General features: G+C 35.9%; 1 protein-coding gene across 2 annotated transcripts in view; it reads left to right on the top strand.

The window, feature by feature from the left end:
- LOC129569809 (PDF receptor) overlaps nucleotides 1-24,461 on the top strand; it is a 36,041-nt gene extending 11,580 nt beyond the window's left edge. Inside the window, exons 2-12 of one of the 2 annotated variants that reach the window (XM_055448975.1) lie at nucleotides 7,831-8,718; nucleotides 11,627-11,734; nucleotides 17,761-17,838; nucleotides 18,848-18,986; nucleotides 19,305-19,355; nucleotides 19,633-19,786; nucleotides 19,944-20,164; nucleotides 20,283-20,622; nucleotides 20,755-20,903; nucleotides 21,042-21,146; nucleotides 22,294-24,461. In XM_055448975.1, the coding sequence (XP_055304950.1) occupies nucleotides 8,586-8,718; nucleotides 11,627-11,734; nucleotides 17,761-17,838; nucleotides 18,848-18,986; nucleotides 19,305-19,355; nucleotides 19,633-19,786; nucleotides 19,944-20,164; nucleotides 20,283-20,622; nucleotides 20,755-20,903; nucleotides 21,042-21,146; nucleotides 22,294-22,306 (1,491 nt within the window). In that variant the 5' untranslated portion in view covers nucleotides 7,831-8,585 and the 3' untranslated portion in view covers nucleotides 22,307-24,461. Of the gene's footprint in view, nucleotides 1-7,830; nucleotides 8,719-11,626; nucleotides 11,735-17,760; nucleotides 17,839-18,847; nucleotides 18,987-19,304; nucleotides 19,356-19,632; nucleotides 19,787-19,943; nucleotides 20,165-20,282; nucleotides 20,623-20,754; nucleotides 20,904-21,041 lie in introns of both variants that reach the window. The other variant, XM_055448974.1, reaches the window with a different exon arrangement.
- Nucleotides 24,462-24,668: the final 207 nt, after the last annotated feature.

Genomic DNA, 24,668 nt, shown 5'->3' on the forward strand with positions numbered 1-24,668 from the left:
TATGAAAAGGGGGTGAAACGCTGAATCCAAGATAATTTCGTCGCATGCGTTATTTTTTTGATTTAAAAAAAAATCGGAAAGAGAGTGTATTCCTTATTCTTCTCCTCCTGTACTTTTTCCTTTCATCATTGTTGAGAAAAAAACACGGAAAATGTATCGGTGAAAAACTTCACAGTACACCAAAATTCCTTTGTGTATTTTCCTTTGTTTATGCGCTCTTTATGCGGAATACAATTTTCTTTCGAAACTTATCAATGGTTTTGTTGAAGTGCGGTTTTCTATTGAAGAAGGAGGAAAAAAAGAAGTGAGCGATGTGTCGTATAGTATGTGAATTTCTTAAGAAAATACTTTCATTACTTGCTGCGGTTCCTTGCGTCGTTCACCCGCCCGCCACTCACCCTCGTTGCTGTGCACTTCTTCGCGATGGCAAGCGTATCATAGGCGAGTACTTCAAGTATTATCGAAGCTTTTGTAAACGTGCTTTGAATGTTATCTCACGAATATTTCATGAGGAAATGATTAATTGTATATGCATTGGGTCGGGTATCAACGGGCGATGCCGTTTTCAGTTCCGAATCTTCATGATCGCATCATAGAAAATTGAAATTGCTAATTGAAGAGATATTTTCGCGGAAAACATGGTAATCCGCGTATTCAACGGAACCAATTTTCATTTCGAAGCGATGATTTCGTTTTTGTTCCCACCATGTACGTATGTCTTAGCATTTTCAATTGAAACCGCGAAACGCCTTGAACATTTTCGTGTCCTTCTTCGTTCTTTTCAATTGGTTTTTCGCAACATCAAATATAACTGGTTTCCATGCATTAAATGATCCTGAAATGAATCGTACAATAAAGATAAATTACTGCATTTGTACTAGTGGATGTTAGCTTCTTTTTTTCCACTACCCACCGGTTGTTTTTTTGCTTCGCATCACGCGGTGCATTCGTAAATACGTAGGGGATAACCACGGTTTTAAAAATAACCAATAATGACCGACTTTAACGTTTTTTATCATTTAAACAAATAAATTCCGATATGATCACATTTTGGTCGATTTTGCCCGATTTTTGCAGTAATTTGTTCGCTTCAACGAATGGATACTGTTCTAGAAGCGGGTTTTGGTGCATCCTCAGGATCGTTCAGAACTGCTCCCGATTCTGGAAGTGGGCTTTGGTGGATCTTCAGGATGGACCAGACTGGGTTTGACAATGCCCTGGCCCATCCTGAGGATCCACTTCCAGAACCGGGAGCAGTACTAAACGATCCTGAGGATCCACCAAAACCCACTTCCAGCATTTTTGAATCGGTAATGACGTCAGCACATTAAACGATTATAGTCGATATTAAACGATGAAATTCAATATATACAGATTTTTTCAATTTTTTACGGATGTGATTAAAATTGGGCGATAAAAACAGATTTTATCAATAAAAAAATCCGTGGTTAGCCCCTAGGTAAATATTCAATGTAAAACCATTTGATAAACGCATAATGGAATGTTGTCATATTGAAAATGTGCTCCAACATGGAATATTGTCGTATTTTGTACGAAATTGCATTGCAACCTTTCAATTGCAAACTCCACTTAAAATTTCTGTTGAAAGATTTGATAAAAATAAAAAAGCTCGCATTTCATGCATTCAATGCAATTTTTCATCGAAAAATCTGCATTTTCAGGTTATACTGTTCTTAATTTATTGTGAAAATTTCCAAAGATATCGTTATATAGTCAAATCATGCGAAATGCTGTCACCATGGCAAGTATATGCTGTTATTTCCGGTGATTCCACTAATTCGACCGCTTCAATTGCAACTGCTTTGGTTGGCGCTCTTTTTGACTTGGTTACTTTTCTGCACACAACTCCAAAAGCGTTACAATATTTTGGAGTCGACGTAGGAGTAGCATCGTGGCGACGGTGGTGGTGGTGATGCAACATCAGCTCGCATGATTTACATTCTGAAGCCATGTGCTTAGAGATTGTACTGAGACCATCAAATTCAAATCTATCAACAGTCTCTGTCAATCAATCGAAAACGTGCGAATTCCATCGCACATTTTGCGAATTCGTGAATCCGTCTACCCATGACACATCCCAGAATGCCGATTGATTGCTAATAAAATGTATATATATAGACTTGGCTTTGCTCGCGTGATTTTATTTTCACAATAAATTCACATTGGCATTGGTTGCGGATGGTGTAGTTCAAGGTCTTTTGTTTAGGCAATAACAGATATCTGAGGATATATTCAGTCGAGATCGGATCGTTTTGATTTAGTGACTTGATTATTGTACAAATTTATGTGCGAAAATGAAATTGGGTCACATTTTTAATGTTGGCCATGAAATAATTTGTCAATCACCACAGATCTTTGCATGGATAACAACTTAGGTTCTGACACCAAATTTTTTTTTTTTCGAAGAGCAAAAAAGGTCTTCAATTTTGAAAATCGATTCCAAATTCTTGATGGGTAGAAAAAAATCACATTGGAAGTCATAAAACGCCAGCAGGGGTCAGGATCATCCGGATTAGGCTGCGTCAACACCTTTGGATATCAAGTCAAAAAATCAAAATCGGCTTACTGAGTTTTCTCTGCTCAGCATACATCCTCAGCTATCTGTCATTGATGACTTTTGTTCAAATCGAAACCGCTTAAATATTATTATATTATAATTTTGCACTACATCCACTCTTATCCTTATTTAACCATTATTCTAAGCGTTATTGGATAAATGCAGTTAGTCAAGAACGTTCCTAAGCATTATTTTTGGTTAAAAGTGGCATTCTCGTTCAATTCACTACTTAATCGGATTGGAGTGTCAAAATACCGATCCTCCACCGTCAGAAATATTCGATTTTGCATTGCTAATTGCAATTTCCTATTGCATGCATAAACATTGAAGACACCTTCACCCTTTTCTTTGCTGATTACTGATAGATGAATCACCCAAAAATGTACCCATATTACCACTTATCCACTAAATACCGCGTATTTAGACGTTCTTATTCATAACAAATAACTCAAAACCGTTAGATACAAAGTGATTCATTTCCCCATATTTATATGGGGAATTCTCATTCATATCCAAAATTGCGCAATTTTCGGTGAGGCATTTTGAAAATCAACTCGAGATATTCTTCATTCAATAGAAATGACATTCATTTGCCTGTGAATTCCTCTCTGTGTTCCGTTTCTGCGGTGCATTGCAGTTGCAAAATGACGTTCTAGAGATAACAGATGATCAAAGCTTTTAGTGTGGGCCACACTGTGTGGCAAACTAACACGTATATTATCATACATTACCATAATGCATTAGCATCAATCATAGAGGTCTAGTGAATAAATGTGTAAGTAACCATTGCAATTTTTGACTCTCAAATGTGTCGGCTTGTATTTTTCTTGTTATCCAAAAACCATTTGATTCTTACCGTCACCTTCATCCTGAAATAATTTCCACACACGATGAAAAAAATAGAACGAAAAATACGGAACTCCGTTCACATCTATCTGTATCACAAATTCAGTCTACTTTAAAGCTTAAAAGTCCATTTTCTTGGAAATCGGAGAGCAGACGACAAAGCACAAACATAGATAATGTTGGATTTTCCTATATGAAATATGCAGTTATCGTATAATTTTATTACTGTTGCGTGACAACGGCGTTTCTTTCTCATTCGTGTTTTTCTTTTTCTTGGTAAAAAAAAATTCCGTTGAATTTGCTGCGCTATAGTTAGCAGGTATTTCAGTCAAGTCTTGATTTCAGTGGACTGTAAAGCAAATTGATCGGCTGATTGTGCAGTTTCAATGGAAGACGATGTTTTCAGTTTTCATTCATTTCATTCAAAGAAAAGTTTAACAATCTATACGCTTCATGATTTGAAAAGTTATCTTTGAAGTGACAGTTCAATTGTTGGACACACTTTGTCATACAGAGGGTGTGAATTGACCAATTTTTTGACACCATACAAATGGATTATCAGCACAGTTTTGACACGTTCACACCAGAAAACTTTACCGACAAATTGAAAGCATTGCACAAGCCAAGTGGCCCAAATCCAAAATTTATGAGATGAATTACGCAAAGTTTATCAGAAGACTGGCTTATAGCTCTGAAGCGCTGTTACCAAATGGAGTATATGGAAATGCAGGGACTGAAATTTTTGCGATTTTCTTCATCTTCTTGTTGTAAAATTCTTTTTTATTCTCCAGAACTCAATGAGACTCAAAGGAAATTCAAATTCTCATTGCTTTCCATGAATTGAAAATGAATTTCCCAATATGAAGAAGGGCACGATCCCGAATATTTTCGTCACTATGGGTGTGAGAAGATGGTAGTGTGAATATGTGCAAAATGCGCCTCATGCAACTTAAATTAAATTTGTACACGATTACTATGAACTCAGCGAATTCTCATTTTTTTCTCGCACAAATGAGCAGTTCTACATTACTTTTTCACCGTCACAGAAGCAAATCACATGACTATATATGCTGACTTACCCAGGGACATTGAAGGAAAAACCAAAAAAATAGTGTCCTTTATTCGTATCAACGAAAAAGCATGGTCAGCGTAACCGAGTTCACAAATGATTTCTTCGTACGGAAGACATATGGTTGGTCTACCATAAATCAATCTTCAATTGATTCCATCCTATTGAAAAGCATATTTTTGACAATACAAATGGGCAATTTTTTCTGCAGACTCAACAATAAATTTTTTGTAAAGAAGGATTTTTTCAAATGGAGCTAGGAGGGAAAAAGCATGATTGTTATGTATAAGTTGATTGCCTTTCATTATTGCACTATAAGTGCAATTTCATTCGAAAAAGTCTAAAAAATGCTTTTGGGGGAGTTTCAGGTGATGGCACCATTCACATTTGAGAAAAAAAAACTGTCACTAACCTAAGGACACTTTGCGTTAGCACAATTTCTGATTGTTCTTTTATCTTGATTTGAATCTTGAAATTTTGAAAAGTACACACTTCCAGCACACATCCACATATAAAAAAGCTTCTGCTTGGCCGAGTGGTTGATATTTCTCAAAATGAGTCCACGCCAAATACCCACGCAATGTTCAAAAACGAAGAAGCGCTGAGTTCAATGGTCATGCAGTGGATATCAAGTAACATGACTTTAACATTGAATCAAACCAAGTCACATACATACACACATTGAATGGTGCTCGCAACAGCGCGTAAGTACAGCGGCCAAGTGAAGAATGAAAGCCATGTCGAATGCACACTTGTACACACGCCCATTGTTATACTTCAATATACTGTTTAGTTCCAACATCTCAACTGTAGCAGCATCCACCGAGTCTCCGTACTTGTTATCTCGGGCACTCGCTCTCTCTCTCTCTCTCTCGGGCACTCGCAATTTTTACCCACTTTTGTGTCGCTATCCAATTCATACTTTTTTTTCTACAGTAGTTGTTGTTCCGCGCTCGCGCTGACTCTTCAAGAAAAATAGCAAATGTGAAGGAATTGCTCATTATCATCGTGCGTTTATCTGATAACATGTGATGAAAGCTGCTCTGCGGCTGAAAAGAGATGATAGCTGTTTTTTTCATCTCGTTGAAGCGTTTGCGATCCAATTTTAAGTTCATTCGTTAATGGATCGTATCGTCATAATTGCCCCCCCCCATACCCATGCCATCACCACTTGCTCTTTGAATCATCTTGTAATTGCATTGACTTGTTATACTGTTTTTTTCCTTTTCCACGCTCGTTCAACATTCACGTTGCGGCAAATCGTTGTCATTGCCATTGTCGTGCCTTAATTTATGTAGCCCATTGTCCTCGCGCATCTTGAACGGCGCGCAAAAAAAAAAGAAATTGTCATTGCGTTTAAACGCAAGTAGCATTCTTCATCTCTGTTCTTTTATTGAGGTTTTTTTTCTCGCGTGTACCCACATTCTTTCGCAAGTATTGTTAACAACGAAAAAAACAAGCAAAATTGTAAAAGCCACATTGACAACATTTTTTTCCCAGAAAAAAAAACCTTTTTACATTCTTCACGAAAATGTACACTAATAAAAGATTTTTGCGCGAAGTGCTTCGTGTCGCTAGGAACAAGGAAAAAATATCACCTCTCGATATTGTTGTTTTTTCGCTCGCCCGAATGTTCCGACGATACACACAACGATTGATTCGAAACAATTTGCGGTGCACATTTTCGCGCTTTCATTCACACGAAACGCTAATAATTAAATGGAACCTACCAGCCAGCGTCATGCTAGACAATTTACATAAATTTCCATCACTATTCATCTTCAATGCAAAAAAAACCGAAATGTGCAGTGAAGACAAAAAAAAAATGCGCAATCAGCTTACGTTGTTATACACAGAATTCGCCAAATAATATCACGTGTATTTCAGTCGATCTGACTCCGCTCTCTCCGCATTCATAGCTCTCTCTGCTGAGCTAGTGAATCTACTAGAAATGCACACTGATTGGCTCATAAGCATATTGAATATATATGAACTTGGCCGCTGAGTATGTGCAGTGAAAGTGCATTTCTACAATTTCACGTTGTGCATGTACAATTTCTTCTCATTGAAAATGGAAATTGAATGAATTTTCCATTTTGTGCTCGTTTTGTTTTTACTGCGAAGCGTGAACCGTTCGTAGGTATTGGACGTGAGCCACATTCTTCATGAATTTTTGGGCGAAGACACGCTAATGAAAATATTTGTTACATAGAATTCAATTATTTCTCGTTGCGATGGAGAAAAAATGTCGATAAATTTTTTTTAGCCGCTTCCTGGTACACTCGTCTATAGGCGTATATATTTAAGTAACCGTCTGTGGGTCGTATTTTTATTACCGTGTGGTATTTTCGTCGACAAAAAAATGCCGTGTAATTCAATCAAACATACGTTTACCGTTGGCTCAGCATCACAGCATTTCGTATTTGCGGATATATCCGAGCATATCGACGACGCAAGTCACTGTATAAGTGGCATGCGTTGATGTGCACAGCTACATCGACTGCACAAAAACACTGCGCTCTCTGTTTGTGTGTAAAACTCTCTGTTTGTGTGTAAAACTCTCTGTTTGTGTGTAGTCGATATAGCTATGCACATCAACGCACGCAACTTATACAGTCGATATGCTGGGATATATCCGCAGATACGAAATGCTGAGATGCTGAGCCATCGGTAAAAGTATGTTCGAATTCAATGAAGTGCACCTTTTTTCGTGACCGAATGGACACCAATGGCGAGTGTATGGACGTTTGTATTTTTCGATATGCTTGTCATGATAAATTGGTTGCCGTGCATTTTACCTACAAAAATATTATCGCGATTGTCACCATGAATGGTACTGTGTATTCTTATATTGAAAAACGCTTTGGGTCGAATGCTGTGATCATAACTGCGTTCGAACACAGCATTCCAATCTATTTCTGGATCATCAAGTGGGACTGTTTTTGATGAAGACACTGCTTGTCAATTGAAACGTATGCTTGCTTGAGAAATTGGTCCAGCTGACCATCGTGATGTATGTGTGGTATGACATTTGATTGAAACCCCCTGTTGATAAGTTACTGAGAGAAAGAGTCACCACTCTGTTATTATTTTGTTGTTAATTTTCCGTGTTTGCAAGTTGAATCAAATTTTTCAAAAGAGAACACGTCAAGTAGCTTCTTTTCACTTATTCTGTCCTCAACTTTTTCTTTCTCTTTCTAACTGCATCTCCGTCTATCTCTATTTCTTCTTTTCTATCTTTTCCTCTTCCTCTTCCTATCTCTCCAAATTGTAGACTATGGCTAACTGCATTCATAAAATTTTCGTCTCACTCTGTCGTTGTTCCATTTTGTTGCAGATGAATGAATTGCTGCATTGCGTAATGTGCGGTTTATAGAACGGGGAAACATAAATTGACACGTGCTTAACAAGCGTCGACCTGATTTGGATGGCATCGAGAGAGAAAAAGTGTCAAACTACGATTGTAAATTGCAAAATTGAAAGTGTCTAGTGAAACTGTTGTATAATATGTAATCGATTTGTGGTTTGGCTCACATTAGAAAAACCAAGTTCGAGTTCCACAATTTCCGAGGCATCCGATCACACGAAAAAAAATAATCACGCACCAATTATTTTTGCTGAAAAATTGGCCGGTTTTTATCCTATCGCTTTTTCAACCCGTGGAAGTTTGTGCTCTTGAATTCAAGACAATTCTCAGTGCTTTAGAATCTCAATGCAAAAATTGAAATTTTCCGTCGTGTTGCGCTCATCCATCCGTGTGAGTGAGTTTGTGTAGTTTTTACTGTGATTGATTTGAAATGCGATACACAAATCACACGTTGTCAATGTTACTAGTCAGCGTTTCGTTGGTTTTGTGCCATAAATTAAAGCACCCACTCCACAGTTGCGGTAAAGTATAAGGAACGTGAATTCGATACATCCATCGTAAAGTTTGTTTTAGATTCATGGCATAGTTGAAAAAGCACAAAAACTTCCACAAGCCGAGAAGTGGAACGGCCCGCTCAAAAGTTGTACAGAAAACAAACAATAAAACCGGAGAGAGGGGAAAAAAAGAAGCTAAAAACCGGTTAGCCAGGTAATGAATTATTCGAAATGGTGTCAACAGCAACAATTTCAGCGACAACAAACGCAACCACTATCGTCACCGATGTCACCCACTACCTGGTCAATGCAACGTCCGACATATGTTCAACACGTTATGAAGATAAAATCCCATCGATACCAGGTAAGTGCACTTTGTCTTAAAATCCATTCTCTTTTTTATTGCAAACATCCGAATGGAAAATCGTTGCACACGTTGAATTGAAATTGTGTTGAGAAATATGCTTTTGAATTATATAGTTATCTCATAAGTCTGTCACATGTTTGTCGTTATTATTTTTTTCTGTCTTCTTTATTGTTTCTATTTGTGGAAGAGACACACGATGTGTGTAAAAGTAGAACACACCATACATCACCATACACCATTGAATCGATTAATATAGATAGATACGTATAATAAATCCCACAAATCGGATCCAATGAATAATTTATGAATAATTTATTGTGTCGATTTGACGGCAATATTTGTATTAATATGCAAATGTCGAAATCAATACGGAGCTCACCAAGTCGACCATCGACGCCCCATACCATCAATGCTGGTTTTATACACTTGACTCTCACTCCGTGTAATAAAATTGTCGATTTTCTCTATCACTCTCACCCTCTCTTTTCCTCTTCGGCTTTTCTGTGAATCTTAAATCGTACATGACTTGCTTGCCATTTATAAGCGAGAGAAAGCATATTCGACACTCGCTCATAATTCATTCATTCATAAAAGCAAAACAACACTTGTTTCATGATACCGCACATCGTATTTTTGAGTGTGTTGTTCTCACTCATCATCACATCACATCACAAGCACACACGCCCATACGTTCCAAATAACAAAAACCGAAAAGCAACGGCTTTGCATCGCGGAAACTTCCACGAACCACATCCATTAAATCGAAACGTCACAGAAAAACCACAACATATTTGATCGCTGCTCGATATAGACTAAAGACTATTGAACTCGAGTAGTAACCAAATGAATATTTTGCGAATTTATCGATTGATTAAACGTCGTTACTGTGTTTTATTTGTATCGATATGTACTGCGGCCCTTGTTTGTTTTGCCGTTACTTTGAAATGGATAAAAAGGGTTGAAACACACTTACCATATATACACACATCGAAATCGACAGACACGACACTTTGGCTGGTGCTGCATGACCATCTACTTATTGCATGCTCGATGAATTATTAAGTAATCGCTCCATTTACTGCTCAGTCAAATCACCAGTGAGAGTCTCTCTCTCTTTCCGAAATATACCGAAAGCCAAAATGCCTCAGTAATAGATATGTGGAATCAACCATACAAAATTTATGATTCAGCAAACTCATAATTGACCACCGAAGACAATGGAAACTATATGAACTGCTGAGAATATTCGATGGACTTGTTTTGATGCATAGTTAACGGTGTGTTTTGGAAAAGTGACACTTTGAAATGATTTTTTCGAGGCCTTCAAATCTTGATTAAATCAACATTTGTCCCAATTTTGCGTTTAGTTTTTCCTAAGATTGACATTTAACTACGCATCGAAGTAAGTCCAGCGAATATTCTCAGCAATTCAAATATTCCATATACGTGATCAGAATTACTGGTGTCCAATTATTCAATAGGAAGTAAACGTAGGATGAGAAGTAAAAGAGATTATGGTTTTCCGGAAAACGCTTTCAATATTTAAAATAATCAATTTGATGATGATATAAAAATCAGTTTTAAATGGAAAAAAGATCTAATTCAATAATCATCCAAAGATCGAGTCTAATTCGTGGTACAATTCGTACTGAAAGCTATATTTTTCTTTCGCCGCAAGCCTAGTTTTGTCCCCAAGCGTGGAAAACTTGGATTTTATTCATTGAATAATAAAAAACACTCCGTATGTTGATTGGACTCATTGAGCCGACACGTGTATTGAATTATAATTCAGGATTCAGGAATACATTAAGTTGATTTTGAAAGAAAAGCAAAAATCGAAGCGATGTAATCATTTTGAGTATATTTTCTGGAATTGCTTTTTCATCGAAAACCTTGTCATATATTTTCTTTTGTATTTCATTCAATGTCAACATCAACTGTTCGAATGAAAAATAATGAGGACAATGTTTGTTTTCTCTTCACGCAATATGGTGGATGTCATTTTTTCAGCCAAAGTGCACATGCTTTGATATTTTTAGCCAATTGTAAAAGATCCGATGAATTCGTTTTTTCTCTGTCCCAGTTACGCTATGCGGTCTGACTCTTATCATTTGCATGAAATTCCAAAGCAGCAGTGGAACGTGCTTGTCAATAACCTAGAGAATATGAATATCGTTTCAATGCTTTGATTGAAATTTTTTTCCCATCACTTTGTTTTTAGGGGCTCTCACTTCGTATTGTTGTTTATTTCGTTGTATTTTCCCCCTGTTTCTCTCCCTTTTTCTCGCTCACCCTCTCTCTATCTCTCTTTTTCTGAATTCTCTGTTCATTTTCGCATTAACTTGATTGGTTCGATGCATATCACAATATGATATATGACAAACACGCAAAGGGATAATCTGTTTTTTTTCTTCATAATCTCCGAATTATGCTGGTTTCACATTAGAGAGAGAAAAAGTCAGATTTAGAGAGAAATCGGCTTATTTTTGATGCGTGTTTGATTCAATTGGATGTGGGAACACTTGATTTAATTCGAAATGAGATAAGTTTACGTCGAATTTGGTGTTGGGTGTATGTAAATTTGTTTCTTGGCCATCACATGATGTGATGGCTGAACCCAAACGAATACACCATCGAACTGGTGACGCTCATTCAATGTGACACATTCATATTAGAGTATCATACGCTGGTAATTTATTTATAAACTTGGATCGATGTTCCGTTGCACTCTCTGGGGACCGATTCAATTGTATGCATCGGTGTGTCTTCCCACTTCATCGTCATCGTGGCCATTGTCGCGGTCTAAATGGAAAACATGGACAAGACAAGAGAAAAACACAAGTGGATTAGATATTTTTGGAAATTTCTATAAAGTTTCTATTCTCTTGATGATTTCTAATTTTAGGCATATATTGCAACTGGACTTGGGATGGATTTTTGTGTTGGCCACCAACACAAGCAAATATAATCGTTCGACAACCGTGCCCCCATTGTAATGGACTAGATGTAACGAGTAAGTGCTAAAACTGTTTGATATTGTATAGGGATTCGTTGTTGTTATTGTAAAAAACACTGAAAACTTTTTTTCTGTAAATCCGAAACCAAGAAATTGGAAGAAAATTTGCCGGAAACTCTAAAAAAATTCGTAAATTCGTTGAAGAAAGTCGAAAAATGTGAAACCAATTGCGAGTTTGCGTGCACCGTTCGTGCAATAGCGACGAACAAAGGAAGTCAAATTCAAATATTCAATTCATTCGACACTTAAGCCCACGCTTATCAATGCACCATTTTACTTTGAAAAACATCTTTTATTCTCACTCTCTCCGCTCCTCTCAAGAAAACTATAGACACACATACACAAAAAGGGAATTCTTCATATTCCACTTTTCGAACGCTGACTCCTGGAAAATGCCTTGCACACATGGCTCCCTCTCTCTTTTTCTCTGTCTCTCTCTGCCTCACTCACTGTGTATATGAATTTTTAAGTGGGCTCTTCAATCGACAACTGAAGTTTGCTTTGCATATTACCAATGGTAGTTCTCAAAAAGAACAGATCATCTTTGTTAACTCTCCCTATGAGAGAGAGGGAGCGTGTGCACTATGCATGGCATCGTGTTTTCAGCGATTCAGCAAAATTCAACGTTAAGTCCTTCTTTTTGAGCATTTATTACACTTTTATGCCCGAGTTAAGGAGTAAAGTCGTAAAGTACGTTTTTAAGCGCGCACGCGAACACAGAGATATTCAGTCTTGCAAAGAGTGTGTGTGTGTGTGTGTGGGAATAATGGATAATAATGAGGATAATGTTCTTGTTGAGAGATTGATTGGCTACGTCGCGATGACACACAACTTCCGCCAGGCGACAAACTACATCAAAAACTCAACTACCCGACGAGTTGCAGCATGGTGCAGCTACGCGAATATGAACCGGCTGCGATATTTGTGATTCTTCGTTTTGCAACACATTCGGTTTCTTTTAGTTATGTTCAACACAAGATCAAAAATCGATATGGAAAGAACCAAATCTAGTACATCTATAGAAACTTTCAAGCTAACGCGATATAACTTATGCAAAAGATGGAATAAAATATGGACTAATAGTCGTATATTGTAAATTTACCCTTGTATTTAATGCGTTTGCAATTTTTTCGCCATTATTCCATGTCGCAAACATGAAGCACATCACCGCCGTCTCTCCATATGATACACACATTCATAATCCGAACTGATTTTCCAATTTGACTTCACGATGGATTGTAAGCGACCGCGGTCTGTTCGCGAATGCAAGAGCGGGAGAGAGAGAGAGAGCAAGAGCGATAGAAGGCAAGAGAACGAGAGAAAGTCGTAGAAGAAGCAGAAGAGAAAGACGAAGTAAGGAGAGACGGTGAGTGCAAATGTCATACAACAAAGAATACAAATGGAATCATCTTTAGTGTCTGTTTTACGAGTAAAAAGGAAGAGAGTGTGTGTTTGTGTGAGCTGAACGACGGAATGTGGATCTGCAATTGCAGCTATTTTATCTTCATGGTCGAATTGAATGCTTTCTTCACTGCCTAAGGTTGAACTTAACACACTTTAGATTAAGCAGCAGCATTTTTTTTTCGTTGTTGTCGTTTTTGTTGCTTTCATATCTTAATATTTATTTGTTGAGTCGACATTGTAATCTTTTGACTTTGCTTATACATTTCTTTTGCTTCAATTCATGTTTCATTTTCAATGCATCATGCCCCAATGGGAAACAAATAAAAACATATTATTGATTCAGTCAGTTCTTCGTTGTCGTCGGCGTTGTTGATTTTTTTTTTGCTTTCATTTTACTCATTTTTTGTTCTTGGTTTGGCACATTTTTGTATTTTCTACATTTGTGTTGGATATTAAAAATGGTTCAACATGAAAATTATTGATGATGGGGAGTCACGGGATGAGGGGGAATTGGTAGCAAAAATGGTGTTGGGCCGACAATGTCAACCAAAGGGAAGGCAGGGGAGAGGAAGACAGGAAGAAAAGAAGAAAAGGAGAAACGGCCCAACAAGAAAGAAAAGCCAAGGACGATGGGTATTTCGTGAGCTTTTTTTTACCCAAAGTTTTTTTTTCGCCGACTTTACGATTCTCCCACAACAAAATATAATAATGAACAGGTGCATCAAGTTAACCGATCAAATCAAGCCAGGTGGCTGGAGCTCTTTTGCGTATCGAAGAGAAAGTTCTACAGATTTATGAGTGCACATTTGTTTCGACAGAATAAATTACGATACGCCACGTGACTGGAAAGGTTCTTCGCCATATCAAAATGTAATAAGGATTGCCTCACGTGTTTTCAAACGTGCATTTTTAGCGTTCGGTAACATGAATTGATTCGTATCGATAAGACGTTTGGTTCCAACGAGGTGGAGAGAGAGAAATACACAAATGAAAACAATTTCAGTTATGACATAGTTGGTTGTTGTGTTCAATCAATCAAATACACCGTTGGAATTGAAGAGGGACACAGCAAAAACAAGTATTCTCTCTCCAGTGAATTGGAAATATGCGTTGAAACTATACGAAATCTGAATGTACCGGTTCTCATTCACGGCTCACCGATTACGTTATGAAATCCAATTGCATACGCACACACACACACACACACGCCGCGTGAGTGTGTGTGTGTGTGTGTGTGTTTGGTGGCTGGATAAAAAAAGTATAAGTGTTCAAGCCAATATAATAACTTTTAGCCAATATAATAACTTTTAACGAAATAAAAAATGGCAAAAATTGCACTTGATAAAATAGCTTGAGACAGTCGATGGGAGAATTGAAAAAAAAAAACCTTTTGCCATCGAAATCGCTTAATTCAAAAGTTTTTCAATTTAAATCGATTGCATTCACGACATGCACTTTTCTTCTTGAGTTATGGCTGCTGCCAACGTAATGGTAAAGAAAAATGGCACGACTTGACAAACAAGTGAATTTTCCAGGAAAGAATTTTTCACTTGAAAGTTGATCGGATTTGACATTTGGTCGATTGCCGAGTGATCTATAGCCAATTCTGGCAACAGGTATTCTGTTCACTTCACTGCATTTTATAACACAGTCAATACAATGAATAATTGAACATATTTATCTGCGAAATATGGCAGTTGAAGTACGCTGTTTGATATAAATCTATAAATTTGAGTTGTACAAAGCTTTTATCTTGAGAAAACGGTTACTGATTCACAAATTGACCTTGATTTTTCCATGAAAATGGAACAAAAATCCCTTGATGCAGTTGAAAAGAAGCAGTATTCTGAAATCTCTAGTGAATAGGTCAGTACATCAGAATTGATGTTCAATTCATATTTGGAAACTTCCAATTTTGATAACGATTTACTGGGGAATCCTTTTCAACTCAACGAAATGACCGAATTGCATTGCAAATTGTCTCAATTTTATTTCAATGAAACGGTGCAATTTGAGAGATATGATCAAACCATATGCAAACAAGAAAACTACTTCACTGCACCGGCTTTTATCGCAATTTGTGTTAAGCACATTAGAAAACATGTTGAAACATTTGTATGCGTTTCCCTGACCAAACGTAACAATACCGAAACTTTTGCTCGAAAACAATGCAGATGACGTGATGTGCCTTTGGGGAAACAAGTTCGAAAGTGCGGAAATGCCTTTTCGTTCAATCGTAAATTAAATTTATATCCAGGTTACTCTTTAATTTGCTTTTGTGCAAACTTTTTCTTTTCGTAACGTGTAATTTGTATTGTTCATTCACGGTGATTGTTCTTAATGGGTGTTACAGTAAGCAATACACCGGAAGCGACGAAACATCCCACTTGCGACAAATTCGAACAAAACAAAATAATCAATATCAAAGCTGTGTGGACAATGCTAAAAGAAGAAAACCGCTGACAACAACCGAACATACTGTTTTTGCTGTGAAAACAATTTTTTTTTCTCCATCGCAATTGCCAGCCAACCAGAAAAGTGTGTTGTTGGCAAAAGTGTACAGCTGTTTTTATGAACCATGTGTGCGGAAGAATAACAGCAAATAATTACTGTTGTTTTATGCTATAAGCAGCCTTATAAAACATATAAATGAGTCGTGTTTTTTGGTACTCCCCGGATTTTTTTTCAACTCTCATTCGAAAAATATGAATTATGCATTTCTAACTTGAGCCAATTTACAATTTTTCTCTCGTCCCGCACTATGGTCCAGTCTTCCGTATGAATTGTAATACGGGTTGCACACTTTTTGCAAATATCCAACGCAATGTTTGTTTTTGACCATTTATGTTGTCTTCTGTTTTTTCGCCTGGTTTTCGGTATTGGTTCTGCTTTTGGCTCTCTCTTCAGCGAATCAGTGATTTTGTGGCCTAGAAAATGATGCTCGCATTTTAAACGCCATGAACGCCATGATACTTAATTATTACAAAATCCTATGACAGTAGCTACTGTGGGAAAAATTTTGCGTTTTTTCTTTATGAAACTTATTCAGGGTGGAAATATTTGCTCACATGTTAGTGAACTGCAGTTTACCATACTTTAAACAAAAGTTGACACACAAACTGAACTGATTCATATTTGAACTCAAACTATTATTGAGAAAAAAAAAATTTAATTTCACTGCGAATTCAGAAGATTTTCGATTTTGAATAAATATTTAAATTTTTTGGTGCTATAATAGAGTGTAGAGCTCAAACTCTAAAATCGTCTTCTTGCTCCAAAGAGGTACATTGAAAAACCATTTTTGTGCACTGCAGATGTTGAATCGTTTAATTCCAATGTCAAGCAAAATAGTGTAAAACTTCTAAATTCTGATGCAGAAAATGGAAAAGTCATCATGATGTGGATGAAGGCATCAACGCATGAAAAATGGTACAAACTCTCTTCAACCGCAATGCCAAGTGTTATTCCATGTGAGAATATCCCATTGAGTTATAATAATATCAAACTTTTAATGACATCAGGATGAATCAAAAGACTTTTGCTGAAAGCAACACCTCAACATTAATTTTGAATGTGAAAAGTTTCGCCCGAAGTGAGCACTAACTGTTTGCAAATCATGCACCCGAAATGCACATGGAACATGTTTGTATAAACACCGGCGGTTTTATGGTTAACATTCAATTGTGGCAACAAACTATTTCACTTTGAACACCCGAATAATGGGACTATTAATTACAAATTATGTGGTTTATTGTGTAGCACTTCGTCACGTCTAACACGGTGCGTTCATGTGCTCTGGCGCATTTGAAACGCACCAAGATTTAATTTGCAAATCAAATTGTCGGATGTTGAAAATCTCGTCCGCTTCCTCGCTCTTTAGCTCTCTTCTCCTCTATGTGGGTCTCTTCCCCGTTCTCCGGCTCTCTTACTCTTTCTAGCTCTCACTCTTACTTTCGTTCTCACTCTCACTCTCACTCTCGCTCTTGCTATCGCTCTCATTCTCACTCTCGCTCCTTCTCTCTCTCCACAAATGCAATCCAAAGTGCAAATATTGAAATAAGTGAATTTTGCCATTCGGATTTAATTGAAGCAACGCTGGCAATGTGTTACAGGAAAAGCATCGTAACATATGTTTATTATTTAATTACTCTCTAGGTATATTTTCTTTGGTAAAAGTCAACATTTTGTGTTGATTGAATTGAGCAGAAAGTTTTTGGCAACATACAAATTAGAGTTGCGAACCAATTTGCTGGCATTTGTGTTTCGCTTTTCAATTTTTCTTGTCTCTTCTTCCGATTTGGTAAACAATATTTCCTTGGCAACGAACGAACAGACAATAGAGCACAATAAGCAGTCTTGTCGGATTTCAACGAAAAGAAGAAGGAAAAAAAAACAAGCGTAACGTGTCATCCGCGTACGAGAAGATACGTTTTTGTGTTTACAAATAGTTGCACTTCCTTTCTTCCAACGAGCGCTATTGTTTTCGAGATGCAAATAAAAAATCGTTAAAAGTTTCCCATAGAGAGTGAGAACCATATATTCATCTACCTTAGCTCACCTACATATATATAATTCAGAATATTTGCTCTATTTCTTCTTCTTCTTCTCGATTTTTGCAGAATACGTGGAAAGAAGGTGCGATGGCGATGGTCATTGGATGGTAAAACAAGGATCAACCAAGACACAGTTTCCAAATGGTTAGTCATCGGTGAATAAATCCGGTTGTTTTTTTTTTCTTCCTCAAACATTTTAAAGAAATGCGCAAATACAAGCTGAAGAATGGAGGAAAGTAAGGAGAAGAAATTCAATCCATCCGAAAGCATATTGATATATACAAAATTCACGAAATCCCCTACAATGGAATTGACTACTGTTCATCAGAAAACATTTTGAATGATTTTGAACTTCAAAAGCTTAATATACTGCGACACAAACAATGAGGCATCGAGAATGAATAAAGAAAAGAAATTGTAAAGAAGAAAATCACAACTTTGTGGGTCATTGCATTTGAATGGGAAATATATCGTAAAGGTCGCCCGCCAATTTCAACCGATTCCCCGTAAATTTTGAATGGAAAACTCACCCTTATTTGCCTTCAAATTATTTTAAATCACTTTTCGATTAAATGAACCGAACATCGTCTGCACCAAGTGCTCTTGACCCAATCTATTTACAGGTTTAATAACAAAATAAACCTGAGCTCGAAATTTTTGTAACGAAAGCGGTTTAATGCACCAATTACTTTATTCGAAAAAAATGTATTGAGCTTGATTGACGGTATTGACATTTTTTTTCATGTTTCTCCTTGATATTCCATTGATTTTGTATTCAATGCGGTACGTTTGCTATTACTCGGTCCTGTGCTTGGGCAGTATGCATCGTTTATACTCATTCGACAACCACGGTGTTTGTTTAACATGTTGCTTTGATCAAACTAAGGTAGAGAAAGAGAAGGTGACAATTTTCATATATCCAAGGAAAAGAATAGAGACAATTTTCCTACATTAAAATACGCTTCTCTAGACCAATTCCATTCTTTTTCTGCATATCCATTTCAATGATAAATAGTTAACCGTCAAACTTTATGGAGAAATTCCACTTAAATCGTATTTGCAAGTTTCTTTATCGTTTCATATACTCGTTTCTTTAATTCCGATGGAACATGCACATTTTTTTCACATATTCTTTTCTCTTTGTTCATTCTAGGTTGGACGAATTATACACCTTGCTATACGGATGAAATGAAAAACTTATTTAAAAAATTGTATGCTTATGGTGAGGATGTGGCGCATCGAAAGTTTTATATTGCCGAAAGTACAAGGACGTTAGAAATTTTCGGATTAAGGTAGATGTGGATGTGAAAGAGAACGCAAATGAAATTCGCTCAAAACAATGTTTGTAATCATGGAAATTTCGCCATTTTTTCACTACCGTCGTTATTTCATTTCAATTTTTTTTATTAAAAGACTCTGCGTTTGAGGTAGAGAAGAAAAAGAAAATATGCGAATAGTTTACTGAAGTACTTTGTTTTATAGAAAACTCGGCAAACTTCTTTGTAAACTATTGAAAATTAAATTTCCGTGGTGATAAGAATTCAGAAACTTGGAAAAAAGTTCATAAAATAAAAGTTCATACTAAAATTCAACTTTTTTTCCTACTCCAGCGTATCACTGTTTGCACTACTCATATCATTGATAATTTTTTGCAATATTCGGTAAGTAGACGATTGTGTATGAAGCACCGATTTCGTCTATTTTTGAAATTTGGCAATTAAATTAAAATCCAAATTCCATTTTATTCAAAATAAAATCCATTTAAATGAAGCGAAAAATTCCATTTTCCAAATCGATGATCAACATTTTTCGTTCAATTTCCAAATCAATGATGAAAATTGTTCAATTCCTACAATTTAAACTTATTCAATTCCGAATAAAATCAATTTCATTAATTCCTTCATATCAAAATGTTTTATTTGTATTCGAAAATGGTAGAAGTCTACGGAATGCACGCACCAAAATTCACAAGAACCTCTTTGTGGCGATGGTAATACAAGTGATAATTCGGTTAACATTGTATTTAGATCAAGCGATTAATCGGAATGGACGAGATTTAGCTAATGAGAGCATGTCAGGCATTCAAAATACGGTAAACATTTCAGCTAATTTATCTTGATATGTGCACATCACACGCACACACACATGTGTGTGCGTGTGTGTGTCCAATTTTTCAATGCATTGCATTTCATGTTGTATCCTCCGCACTCTGCATCGTGTGCTTTTTCTCTCTCTTTCTTCATCTCTAGCCATATCTATGCGAGAGTTCATATGTGTTGCTGGAGTATGCACGTACGGCAATGTTTATGTGGATGTTCATCGAAGGACTATATTTGCATAATGTTGTAACGGTGACAGTGTTTCAAGGCCGTTTTCCGCACACGTTCTATGCCATTCTCGGTTGGGGATTGCCTGCATTCATGACCACCATCTGGGCTGCATTCACAGCAAAATACAAAAAAGGACTAAAGTAAAGAAAGCAACAAAAAAAAAGCAGAAAAAATCTTTGCTGTGTTGATTGCTCAATTAAATCTATTGATCTATTTTTTTATTTGTTTTCTCTCTCTCTCTCTCTCTCTCTCGCATAGATGTTGGTGGGGTTATAATTTTACGTCAATCTATTGGATATTAGAGGGTCCTCGTTTAGCCGTTTTACTACTCAATTTCATATTTTTACTGAATATCATTCGAGTTTTAGTGGTAAAATTACGACAAAGCCATACAAGCGATATCGAACAAGTGCGTAAGGCGGTACGAGCGGCCATCGTTTTAATACCATTGCTTGGTATTACGAACATATTAAATATGACTGAAGCACCATTACATCGAACCGCACTCGAATTCGCACTATGGTCTTATACAACGCACTTTCTCACATCATTCCAAGGTCTATTCATCGCCACTATCTATTGCTTTCTAAATAACGAGGTAAAATGTCAAAATGTCTCACCCCATACACACCAATTATATATACCATCATTCTTATGCATTCAATTTTAACCAACGGCAACAACAATCTGAATAACAGAAAGAAAAAAAAATTACTAATCACATACACAGGTTCGAGCCGCTTTAATGAAAAGTCTCGGTGTGTACATGTCATTGAGAGGAAATTTAGACTGGATACCACGTCGACATTCCATGTTTTCTGGTGCCTATGGAACTGCAGCCGACACCGATCAACAATGCAACAACGAAAATCCAAACAGGTAATCAAATGTGATAATCTCTATCCATTTCTATTTTACTTCAGCTTATTGTACTTCTTACTAAAATTCTCTCTCTTCCTCTCTGCATTTGTGTGTGTACCCGTGGTTTTTGTGGTGATAATTTACTTCGTGCTATAGAAACCGTCATCAACGACAAAAGCAAAACAATTGGATTACATTGTGCTTTAATGAGAAGAAAATGGTCAAAGACAAGGACAAAAACATACCACGTCCGTCTCCTGAGTCAGTGTTACACTTATAAACTTTAGTTTTGCATCAGACCGCTTTTTGATTACACACCCTTTTTTTCCCCTATTCTCTCTGTCATATCGCTTGAAATTTATTTTTGTACTAGTTAAACAATTCGGTATATATAACAAATCACATTTATATATTACTTGTGTTGAATTTTTTGACGAGGCTTATCTCATTTATCTATGCATTAGCTCACACACTGACATTCACCCTCATCATCACATCACATTTTCACATCGGAATGAATCTATTCTATTCTAAGGATAACCAAAAAAAAATGTAAACCAATTATTCATCAACAACTATTTCTCTTTCACACAAACATATATAAAATACGTAGTAGACTAGGAGATGTCAACATTTTTGTTGGCCTACCGTTCATTAGCAAAGATATGTATATGATGTTGGCTTTGGTTTCAACAATTTACCATTGTACTTACACAGAAATTCATTACATTCTACAAACAGACAAAATTTTGAGTGTGTTCAAGCACTGAATTTTGGCAGAGTAAGAGAAAAATATCATTGTTGTCACCTAATGCCATATGCAACGATCTTTTGAGTTCTTTTTTTTGCTTGGAATTACATTTTTAGTAGAACAAAAAAAAAACAAACAAAGATGAATTTTAACGAATTTTTATGCACATCGAGACTGTTAATAGTCTTTTCTTACACTATTCGCTTCGCTAAATCAAAACTTGGCTTGGAATTCAGGACTAAAAGTCATCTTGCTTTTTTCTTAGTTTGAAGTGCGGGACCTCAGAATGTGAAATTCTGTAATTGGAATGTGGGTCAAAAACATAAAAACTTAAACCGGTTTCAATTCTGTATTCGATTATTAAAGTCGTAAAGCTTTCGCCTCTACCAGAAACAAACAGCAAGCCGCACTTTTAGCTCTGTAGACAGTAGTTTGTTGGCAAATTATGTAATCATGCTTCACAATCGACTATTTTTATATTTTATTTAATGTTTTGACACACACACATATATACGAAATATTTGCCACTGTTAATGCAACTCACTCACAAACAGAGGAATGACATAGTTAGTTATCTCACACCCTCACAATCAATACAACTCTAGACACTGGGAACAAAAAGAGAAAAACATGTGTGTATTTTTTGTATCGTTTCAGAACCTCTGTGTGATGGCTAGTTTTATGCAACTCCATATATATTTTTTAGCAAATCCAATCATATATTTTTTCTTGCAAAATACAAATTAAATGCGATGAATAAATAATAATTTGTTTGACCATACAAAAACAAATACAAGAAATAAAAAAATGAAAACAAATCATTTTTATCGACGAATCAATTTTATTTCTTGACAACAACATTTTGTAATGTTTTACTACTTAATTAAATGCGAAATAAATAGAAAAAAAAACAAACGATTTATTCACTGAACAAATAAATGAGACAAATTAATGTTTATCGAATTTCTAAAAATGATGAATAACCAAGGAAAAAGAGGTTATGGACAATGTGGTAAAAATGAATGTTTTTTAGCAATAAGATCAAACCGAACAAAATGACGGTACAGATTTTTTGGATATTGCTATATTGGAGAAGAACGACAGAATGTGTGACATTCGCAAAACTATCCTGTGTGATTGAACATGGGTCGGAATGGCGCTCTAAACATTTCGGACCTATTGGAATATCAAAATCGCTTTGTTCGTATCTAAGTACATGAGATAGATATGACGTAAAACTCCAAGACACTCTCTAGACGGTACCGCTTGAAGCTTATTAAAAGTGAACATTGTTGCACACTGTGTCACACACGTACACAAGCATCGAAAGTGCCCGTGTATTTTGACAGTTTGATGCTATCCTCGCCTTCAGGGCCGATGTCGTTTTTGACTCACCATGAACGCGAGCTTGGGAATAGTTATTCTTTTTTTCATAAACGAAAACTCTTCAATCAATTAACATTGGCAAATATTTATTCTAAATTTCTAATCATACTTTTTTCCTCATGTCATAAATGGAATTGCATTTTTGCATGGCCAAAAGCGAATAAATCGTTATCGAAAAAAATTTCAATAAATTTAAATCATTTTGCTTTAGATGAAAATATAGAAAAATGTAAATATGAATTTCGCTTTCTGTTTTTTATGCAATAAAATAAGCTTCAGGAGACTACTGAAATTGAATGCATTTTTTTTTCACATGGATTGAAAAAAGAAAAACACAAATTGACCGAAAGAAATTTTATTTCCTTTGAGTGAAGTGATGAAAATGATTTTTTTGTAAAATCAAAAAAACTTTTATCGAGACTAAAAATTGGGTGGCCGTCATAAAGTCCTCGCGGACGAACCGACATCAACAATAAAGATCGTATTTTCGAACTACTGTTGGCAGTCGAACGCTTGTTCGACATGATTAAAAAAAATTGTTCGTTGTTCGAGCCGGACGACATTAAATTTTGTATGAAAAAAAAAACTTCAAAGAACAACGAACAAAAATTTTTCGAACGAATGAACTTCCGAAGCCAACTCCAAATTTAATAACTACTTAAAACATCAAACAAAAAAAAAGAATGGGAAATTCTAAACATCTGTCCATTAAGGGCATTGGATCGACCACTCAAGAAATCCTAAAAATTCCCGTTCTTTTCGTTAATTGAAATTTTCCATTCAAAATTTTTCGATAAATCGAACGCCAATCCAATAAGACATCACCATTCCATTTCCACACAGGATATGTTCGAATTCAAAGAGTACAAATAAACGAATACATAAAAATTCAATTAAAAAATAAACATTTGGTATATATATATATATCTTGAACGAAAATTCAAAAATCAAAAATTGACATGCGTTCGCATGACTGTAGGTCAGATCAACAACATTTCACTTAAATGGAAATGTTTCCTTGAAAAATGTCAAATTAAATACCTTTACACCTACACTGTAGGTCCTACAGTGGTGTGTGCGGAAATATAATTAAGTGGTGAGACGCTACCAAAATACGAAAGGTGTCTTGAGGTCATTGAGAAATTTGGCAGTTTTGTTTAGTTCCACACAAATTTATAATCAAAATGTGTAATATTTCAAATGAAAAAAAAAAGGTTGGGCCAAACTATTTTTAAACAAGGTTGCGCCATTGTGTGTGAATTGTGGTTTCGATAAGAATGAATGCAAAAGTGGTCGAAAATTCATTTTGTAAATTAATTTACGACAAAATAAACTCATTCATTCCTTTAGCATATACAATCAATTTTATCTTGTCGCTATGAAAAATAAATTTTTTTTTACTAACGTGGATGAAAAAGAACAAAAGAAAGAAGAGAAAATTCCAAAGAAAGAAAGAATTGAAACTTTATTTTAAAGAAAAATACATGTTAGGGATAGGTTTTTATGTGAATTATAACAAAAATTCGTTGTTGTATATTTTTGATGGTAAACCAAGATAGAGAGAAAGGAAAAAAAAACAATTTTGTTGACATTTGAATGAAGTGCAAATACGAGTTACACAAGGGACCTAAAGAATCCATACGAAT

The sequence above is a fragment of the Sitodiplosis mosellana genome, unplaced genomic scaffold (assembly GCF_009176505.1).
Source record: "Sitodiplosis mosellana isolate CC-2019 unplaced genomic scaffold, AAFC_SMos_1.0 Smas_scaffold_44, whole genome shotgun sequence".
Classification (NCBI taxonomy): domain Eukaryota; kingdom Metazoa; phylum Arthropoda; class Insecta; order Diptera; family Cecidomyiidae; genus Sitodiplosis; species Sitodiplosis mosellana.